A 9,324-nucleotide genomic window follows, 5' to 3' on the forward strand; every position below is an offset into this window, starting at 1 on the left:
ATTCAGACAAAAAATACCCAACAACATTATATAAAACACCACCTGCTTACTTAACAGGTATTAACAAAGTGATCTATTAATTAAGGTATTAGAATACCCAAATCTAGTTTTACCTAAAATCTCTACTTGTTCTGGGTGAATAATACTTTTTGAACAACAATAATTTGAATAATATTTAGATCCATCTAAACAAATCAGAGCCCAAAATATGTAACACATTTTTACAAACATCAGTATTACAGATACAACAGAATCAAATTAATTTCATGAGCTACTAAGATGACTAAAACTTGGTCTCTATCTACATAGGGATTCCAGAGACTGGGAACACCAAAACTTCTACAAAGAACTGCAGAATGAGACAAAAGATAATAAAAGCCCAATTAACAACAGAAGAATGGAAATTGAATTTAGTAGGCATATCATTTTTAGTAAATATATTTCTTAAAGTGAATATTTTCCGTTTAGTCTAATTTCTTTCATAAGTCTGTTCAATTTAGACTTATCCTAAAATGAATTTTCTTCTAATGAGCACAGAATTTATGCAATTACCCTATCCCTGATCTCACTAAATGTCACCACTTTTCATTCTAAAATACAAAACAATATAAAACAATTTGTGGGATGGGGCCTGCAACATGTTGGGTCTTAGTTCCCAGACCAGAGATCAAACCCATGCCCCCTGCATTGGGAGCTCAGAGTCTTAACTGGGGGACTGCCAGGGAAGTCCCAAAAACATAAAATTTTGAAACATAAAATGTCTTTAGAACTTCAACTAAAATTTTAAAGGTGTAAAGAGCTTCATTCACGCCAAAATAAGACTAGATTTAAATTTTTAGATGAAGTATTTGATTGGTAATTTCATATTTCTATAAATACATGGGAAATAATTTCATTTTTAAAGTTGTAAGAAAATGTTATATTTACATTTAGGAAAAAAATTACATTTCCCAGACTCATGCTTACCCTAATAATACTTTCTCAACAGTTAGCTCTGCTCTTAAAGGTATCTTAACTAAGCTCTGCCCCTTGGCAAACAGTATTATCATCAATATTTGCTAATATTCAATAGTCCAAATAATCTTATCCCTGGAAATATCTCTAAATATTATAAAAACTTGCTTGTAACCACAAGTTCACAAATTTCAAATTCTTGGAGATAGTCCAGATTCTTCCACAAAAATGCAATTTAAAGAAAAGGAATTGATGAAACCTAAAAGAGACAGAAGAGACTATATCAAACAAATATAATGTGTAGCCCTTATTTGCATCGAAATTCAGACCAGCCAACTAATCAAAAATTGTTTTGAGAATAGAGGATATTTAAGTATAGCCTGGATAAATTGACACTATTAATGAATTATTTAGATGTGTGGTGATAATGACACTGTGGTAACAACGATGTAATTCTTATCTTTTAGAGAAATTTTCAAAAATATTTGTAGATGGAATGATAAGAGATCTGGGGTTTGATTCAAAATAATCCAGTGGGAGAGGACTGTCAGAGGGTAAATATGAAAGAAAACTGGCCTAACAAAGAGATATATAGAGGTTAATTATGTTAATCTCTTTATATGTTTGGAAGCTTCCATTATAGAAAAATTTTAATAAATGAAAAAATAAATACAGCTTGAAATATGGTACAATGTCTCTTATACAACAGATACCATGAATAACAATAATGCAGTCACCTTAATTTTAAGAACTATTGGTCATAAGCATGGCTTTGAATATAGACATAGCTACTGGTAGCAAAATGACAGTATCTAAAGAAATAGAATTAATTTTAATCATGCTTAATTCAATCTCATTGTTCTCTTTGCCTGAACAGAAACTGCTTCACTGTTAGAATAAATCATAACTATCCCCAAATAGACTTAATTACTGATTTTAATAAGCATACCCCCATTCTAAGAACAAGCAAGAAAAGGAAGTTTATAACTAAGTACTTCTTTTATAAGCATTCATTTTAACATATGAACCTTAATTATGTTAAGACAGCTGAGCAGCAGGAAGCCGGTGTTACTGAACTTCAGACTGGGTCTTCAAATCGTTTTCCTTTTCCTACACCTAATTTTCTTGTGGTTTTTTTTTTTTTTTTTTTTTTGAGGGGAGGCCAAATTTTGGTATTAATAGCTATCACTTATTTAAGTTCTTTACACCTAGTGGTGTATATGAATTTTAAACCCACTTAAATAATATCAGTGCTGATACGAAAACATGACCGTTAAGACTAACCTATTTTTGTAGAAATTACAAGGTAACATTAGCAATTACAGTAATTTTACCATTCAAACTGGAATCATATATTAACGTGGGAAGACATTTCTGAACATTCTTCCTAAATGCTGGGAGTTGCGGGGATGAGAACTAGAAGTTCTTCACACTTCCAGTAAAATGTGAAGCAGGGTGCAAATTATTAGAAAACGAAATTTGCTCTATCTCCCTCCCCCTGCTGCTGCTGCTAAGTCGCTTCAGTCGTGTCGGACTCTTTTCGACCCCATGGACTGCAGCCTACCAGGCTTCTCCGTCCATGGGATTCTCCAGGCGAGAACACCGGAGTGGGTTGCTATTTCCTTCTCCAATGCATGAAAGTGGAAAGTGAAAGTAAAGTCGCTCAGTCGTGTCTGACTCTTAGCGACCCCATGGACTGCAGCCTACCAGGCTCCTCCATCCATGGGATTTTCCGGGCAACAGTACTGGAGTGGGGTGCCATTGCCTTCTCCCTCTCCCTCCTCCAGCCTTTGTTAATTCTTACTAATTACCGTAGCGTCCGCTGTACCTCTAGACATTCTACATACCGTTATTTCATCCAAGTCAAAATGAATGAGAAGGGAATGTCTGGTTTAGGCAGATGCCTGGTTTAGGACAAGAGAGAGAGTGAGAGGTTCCTGAATCATTAGCTACGTTCCCTTGAATAAGCAAGTACCGCACACCCACTGTACGCAGGAACCCCGCGAAACTCAAGTTATCACGGTGCCACGTCGCACCTATGTGGGGCGTGCAGGCCACCAGCAGGCCTCCAGGCTAGTAGCCTTCGACCACCTCGGGGTCCAGTCCGCCCAATCACAGACGCCCTCCTTCCTTCTCGGCGGGGGCCCCACCTGCACTCCTATTCCAGCCGGCTGGGGGTGACCGAGGGCTAGTCCTTCCTCAGCCCGGAGTCCCCACCCCTCATCGCCTCTCGCCAGGCCAGCCGCGCCCAACAACCTGGGCACATCGGGGTCCCTTCCGCGCTGTCAGGATCCAGGGCCCCCGCGGAGCGCGAGGTGAAGCGCAGGGTCAAGATTCCGAAGAGGAACCGGGGCTTGGCTGGGCAGCGCCGGGCGTACCTCCACCTCCAAGATGGGTGGGCGGCTGGGGAGGAGGCAGCGGCTCCGAGACTGCAGGCGGACGGATGGGGTCCCGTTATCTACATGGAGGGTGCCTGGGTTCCTGGAGATCACAAGGGGAAAGAGCGAAAATCCTGCTGAAGAGGAAAAACTCACTGTAAGGACTCTTGGCTGACTCCTCACTGACGACCTTGGGTTAAACTAAGTCCTCTAGTTTGGCGTGGGCCGGGCATGGCCAGTGCCGGGCCGCGCCTTATCTTCCCTCCGCTCCGCCCAGGCGCTTCCTAGCTTCCTAGGGAAATGCAGAGCCCGGGCGCCGGGCTTGGGATGGCACGGCGCGTGCCCCTGGGGGCATCCGGCTCTTGAGGAAAGAAAGGCGCCTCCTGAGGCAAGGGGCCAGAGTCCAGGAGCCTGGATGTAGGCTCTAGGACCCGGGTCGCGTCAGCCTCTGAGGCCTACTCGAGGCCCAGATATTATAAGGTGACAGACGCCCATGCGGTTAGTAGTTGAGAAACCCGACAGAGCCCCGTACCACCGCCTAAGGTCCTCGGGCGAGTTTCTTAATTTCTCTAAATCCCAATTCCTTCTTTATATGACGGAAATTTCATTGTGTCGTCTTCATTGGGTGCTAGGAAGGTTAAAGGGAAATCCATTGCTCCGCAGACGAAGAGCAGGAGATCAGGATTAGCTACTATTGCTAATAATATTAGTGTTATTATTAGTGGGCTGGACCCAAGGGCTTGCCTGGTGGCTCAGTCAGTAAAGAATCTGCCTATAATGCAGGAGACTCGGGTTCGATCCCTGGGTCAGGAAGATCCCCTGGAGAAAGAAATGGCAACCCACTCCAGACAGAGGAGCCTGGCGGGCTACAGTCCATAGGGTCGCAGAGTCCGACACGACTTAGCGATTACACCACCACCCCGGGGAAAGTGACTTTTCCTTGTTTTTTCTTCTGCCCTCGCCCTGGTCTCTCTGTGACTCCCAACTCCTTCTCACTGAGCTCCAGCCCTGGGGTTCCACTACCCCGGCAGCTCTGGACGCTTCCAGTCAGTCCTGTCTCAGAAGGGCAGCCTTGGGCCAAGGTCAGCCGCAGGCTGAACAGAAGCCCAGGCCCGGGAAGAGCCCTGATGCCCCTACAGAGACCCTGGAGCCGGACCTGGAACCAGAGGTGCGGCCTCGCGCTCAGCGCGTTCCAGAACCCGGCCTGGTCTGCTCACCGCGCAGAGCATGGCGCACCCTCCGCATGTTCCCGCCGCAGGCCGCCCCAGCCCAGGAACTGCGCCGCCATGAGGCCGGCCTGGGTGCGCCAGGCCGCCCAGCTCCGAGGGCTCGGGGTTGTGGGTGGGCCCTCTCTAGCAGCCGCACAGGCGCCGGTCCGGTCGGCGAGCCCAAGAAGGCCGGATCCCTCCGCGCGATCGCGGCTCTTCCTGCAGGTGACCCAAGCACCACGTTCGATAGGAGAAGAACGTTTAACTTACTCTTCCACAGAATCGAAGATTCGTCGTAGTAATTAGGCAATGAGGGGCCGGCTTGGGCCGGGCTCCGGGCTTCGCTGTTCTGGCCTGGGGCCGCGGGAAGGACGTAAGCTCTCATCTCCTGCGGGGCGCGCGGGAGAGACTCCGGTCGGCTTCTTCCGCGGCTGTGCCCCGCGCTCGGACGTTTGTTGCTCGTACAAATGAACGAATGTAGGCCTGGAGAGTTTTCGCACAAGGGGCAGAGGGAAATTGGAATGTGAACGGGTGAGTAGTTAGCATGAAATAGGTTCCCTTTATATTCTCGCTTGTTTCCAAGCACTTAAGTGACCCCGGACCCGCAAAATTTGCGAAAAGGATCTTAAAGCTGAGGTGATGAGGGCGAGGCAAACTGAGTTCAGGATTTGGCAAAGTCTACGGAGGGAGAAGGGGGAGTAGGGGTTTGGAGGATCGCCTGAAGGCCAAAAACAGGAGCAGACACAGTCAACTGGTGGTGTCTGCCTTGCGGGCGGAGGCTGCAGGTGTTGAGGGGAGGGCGAAATCGGAAGCAGAAACGCGTTTGGCGGCTATCAAGGTTGAGCGTGGGAACTTTCCAGAACACCCTCGGAACAAACTGTTGCAAACCGGGAGGAAGTGGAGATCTTAGGTACAGTGATGGGACGGAAATGAGAAGCTGGGGTAAAAACGGTCAATTACACGGCTCTAAAAACGTCTCTCTGTGTGTTCTCTTCCTCCTGGAAAGAGAAATTCATACTTGGGGCAGGGTAGTAGACGAGGGGGAACCAGCTTACATTCACGGAGGAAATTCTTCCAAACCCGCAAGGAACACGATTCTTTTGAAACCTGAGCCCTGCGCAGAACCGCAAGAGCTGCAGGGTCTCTAGAAATTCGCTTTTTCTGGCGGGAGTATTTCTTGATGGACATCTTCGTTTTGTTTGCCTCCCTCCCTGAAACCGAACACAGTGAAACCTTCCTGGTAGCAAAGTCCTTTCAGAGATTTTTTTTTTTAACTTCTTTCTATTCTAAAGAAAGGGAATAGAAGTTTGTAGAAGAGTTAGAAGTTTGTACAGAGAGTTTTCAAAACTGCAAATATCCAGGATCCGAATGCTTCGTTTGATATTTACCTTTTCTCTGGGCTCTAGTTTTTAAATTTCTATTTTTAAATTGCCTTTTATTTTTCCTGAATAAACTTTGACCACTATATTTAAGATTCACCTCATATCATCCTTCAGTTTATTTGGGAGAAAAATCAATGCTTTAGAAAGATGGAAAATAAATGGAGAATATATAATTAGATGACTTCCAATTATTTTTTATTTATAGATTTCATAAGTACTAAATTCCACATTTTAAAAGCCAGGATTTTTTCAACTTCAAATATTCGCAAGTTTTACTAACCATTTTGAAAATAGATTTGTTTCTTATGTCCATAATGAATATGGATTATAAAACTAAATTGTTTCATTGAGAGGAAAGAACTAAGTTTTTTAAAAAGTTCTAAATTCCACTTGGAAGGCGAAATAACATAAAATAAACTATGTCGTGTAGTGATTCAGCACTTTATTTAGTCTGTACAGTTAGGTTTAATTTTAACACTGTTCCACGGAAGATGGCACATCAGACACACTGATAGGAAATAAATCCTCTGAAATTAAAATTCTACTCATTACACATCAATTTCAGGAAGACATAAAGGGCACAAGCATTCTGCACTGGACTTGGGAATAATACTTGCAGTTCCTAGGGAGTGAAGACGGGGGAAACATGTAGTGCATTGGACGATTTACTTTCTGCTTTTAACACCAGAACAAAACGCCCCACTCACGTTCATAGTTCCTCTGGAAATGTGCAAATCGGAAAAGCCTTGGAAATCAGGACTGGAGGCTGCAAAAGAAATGGCGAGGTGACGCTGACGCCATGCGAACCGAAATTTGTAGTTGCCCGGCTGCAGGATTCTGATACACACAAGCCTACTCCCGGCTGTGCAAAGTGAAGTGCGCCATGGCGAGGACAGGACGACCTCGGATGGCTCCGCCCTCCGGGTTGGCTCCCAGTCCGCCTCACTGAGTCAGCTCCGGGACAGGTGTGGGTGCTATTCGAAAGGCCGGCGAGGTCCCCTCTCCGCCCGAAAGGGCGACCAGCGACGTCAGCCTAGAGCCCTCTGCTCCGGACTGACACCCCAGCAGCGCCGCGGTGGCGGACAGGTGACGGCCCAGCAGAGCGCCCTTGCTGGGAGCGCAGCCGCTGGTACAATCCTGATGCTGCTGCTTCAAAATTGTCCGGGCAGCGGATGCAGCGGCGGCGGCAGCGGATACGTGGAGCAAGGGGGCAGCGGCCTGAGGATGCAACAGGCACGACGAACGCTGCAGCAGGTGGCAGTAACCCCACGGGGTCGAGGGCAGACTCTGCGCGGCGCCTGCACCCGCTCCCGAGACCCCTTGCATGATACTCTCGATGCTGAAGGAGGTGCATCCGCCAGCTGGCCGCGACGCCGGCCCCTTGCTCTCTTCCCAAGGCTGGGAGTCTAACGTGGGCTGCAGCGCCGGAAGGGCGCCGGGGGTCCCCAGATCCGCGCCTTGCTCTTTCCTGGGAACCTCAGCGTAGGCCGGGGCGGAGAGCAGCAGGTAGCGGAGGGGGTGAGGATGAAGCAGCGCGCACGGGCGGCTCCCGGGGGTGGAGGCGGGATAGGCCCCAGTGACAGGCTGTGGCGGGGCCGCGGGCCCGAGCAGCATGCCCGGGTAGGGGCCGTGCAGGGCAGCGGGCGCAACGGGCGGGGGGAAAGGGTGGTGCAGGTGGTCTCCGGGAGGTGGGTGATGGCGCTTGAAGCGCTTCCTGCGCCGAAGGAAGCTGCCGTTGTCGAACATGTCCTGGGAGGCGGGGTCCAGGCTCCAGTAGTTGCCCTTGCCGGGGTGTCCTGGCTCGCGGGGGATCTTGACGAAGCAGTCATTGAGGGAGAGGTTGTGGCGGATGCTATTCTGCCAGGCGGGGAACTTGCGGCGGTAATAAGGGAAGCGGCCACTGATGAAGGCACAGATGCCGCTGAGCGTGAGGCGCTTGTGCGGGCTCTGCAGAATGGCCATGGTGATGAGCGCGATGTAAGAGTAGGGGGGCTTCGCCGGCTGCGGGGCGTCCCGAGAGGCTGCTGCAGACCCCGTCGAAACCCCGAACTTGGGGCAGAATTCGGAAGAGTTGCTTGGGCCGCCGCTGCTCTCGGTGCCCTCTCCGGGAAGCGCGCCAGCGCCCCTCCGCGCCTCCTGCGGCTGCGGCTCGGGCAGAGGCTCTGGGAACCGCTGACTTCCCTCGGGTTCCTCATCTTCCTCCTCCTCTTCATCTTCCCCTTCTCCCAGGATATCGATCTCACCGTCTTCCCCATCGGAGCCCCGGAGACGGCGCGGAGGTGTGGGGCGAAGGCGCTCAGCTCTAGGCAAGTTCATGGAGGAGCAGGTTCTGCAGATGCCGGGGAGGCAGCGGCCGCTCCACCTGGCTCCGGGCTGGAAGCCTGTGTTGAGTGTTCCAAGAAGCGGAGGCGCTCGAGGTCCCCCTTGTAGATAGTGGTCTTTTACTTCTGCCGATTTGTCCTTTCCCACACCGTCCGGCAAAGATGCACTTTGCCTTTTATTGAAGTTTCTGGGTCCTTGTGTGATGGACTCTGCCGCCCCTCTTCAGAGCCTTTCTCACCCTACTTCAGAGCGCCCTTCCCTCCTCCCAACGCAGTGCAGTGATGAGGGTCCTTTGAGCATTACCCGACACAAGAGCCTTCAGCCTCCTCCTCCTTGCACCCACCCGCCAACATGGAAGGTGCTTCACTCAAGATCAGCCGGCCAATCGGGCCGGGAGTTGCATAGACTCTGTTAACGCGCTTTGAAAACCTCTCAAATGAAAAAGCAGGGGCGGGGGGTGTAGGAAAATATGTACCCAACAATCTAAGGCCACATCCATATTCAAACCTGTCCCTTGAAGGATTAAAAATAAGCGGGAGAAGACACTGAAATGTATACGGTGTTTAACTGTAAAAGAATGTGTAACAATAAATGTTTTTGTTTCATGGTTAGTCACCCATTTTCATTGGTGGGTTCTGTCCTCCATAAGAGCTGAAATAAGGAGTTGAAATATTTTTAATGTTCTAACCACACTCCCCAGCTCAAGAGTGAAGTGTGAGAGTGTTGCCTTGTCCCTACTACCTCCTATCTCAGCTTCCCAAAATGTTCTCCATGACTCCAGTTTTCAGAAGACTGAAATATCCTGCCATGAAGCTGTGGAAGTTATCGGTGGAGAGAAAGCAGAAGGGCTAGAGAGAAGTCCCCTTCCAGCAGTGATTCTCAACTTCTTTGAACATTTAACCTCAGTATGAAATATATTTTATACCATGATCTTGCATACAGACTTATACAACTGTGGTAAGTTTCATAAAACAGGTGATCATTGATTTGTTTTTAATGGCCATGACCAACTAAATTGTACCAACTAACTAGTACAAACCCAGTTGGAAATATCTTTTACCAAAATGGCTTGACAATTTC

General features: G+C 48.4%; 1 protein-coding gene across 1 annotated transcript; it reads right to left on the reverse strand.

Moving 5' to 3' along the window:
* Positions 1–6,917: 6,917 nt before the first annotated feature.
* Positions 6,918–8,875, reverse strand: FOXD4 (forkhead box D4). The gene is made up of 2 exons (XM_070376117.1): positions 7,152–8,875; positions 6,918–7,086 (listed from the first exon to the last, which is right to left on the reverse strand). The coding sequence occupies exons 1-2, from the start codon at positions 8,236–8,238 to the stop codon at positions 6,956–6,958; spliced, it is 1,218 nt and encodes a 405-aa protein (XP_070232218.1). The 5' UTR covers positions 8,239–8,875; the 3' UTR covers positions 6,918–6,955.
* Between the last annotated feature and the right edge of the window lie 449 nt (positions 8,876–9,324).

This window comes from Bos mutus, chromosome 8 (assembly GCF_027580195.1).
Source record: "Bos mutus isolate GX-2022 chromosome 8, NWIPB_WYAK_1.1, whole genome shotgun sequence".
NCBI classification, from domain to species: Eukaryota; Metazoa; Chordata; class Mammalia; order Artiodactyla; family Bovidae; genus Bos; species Bos mutus.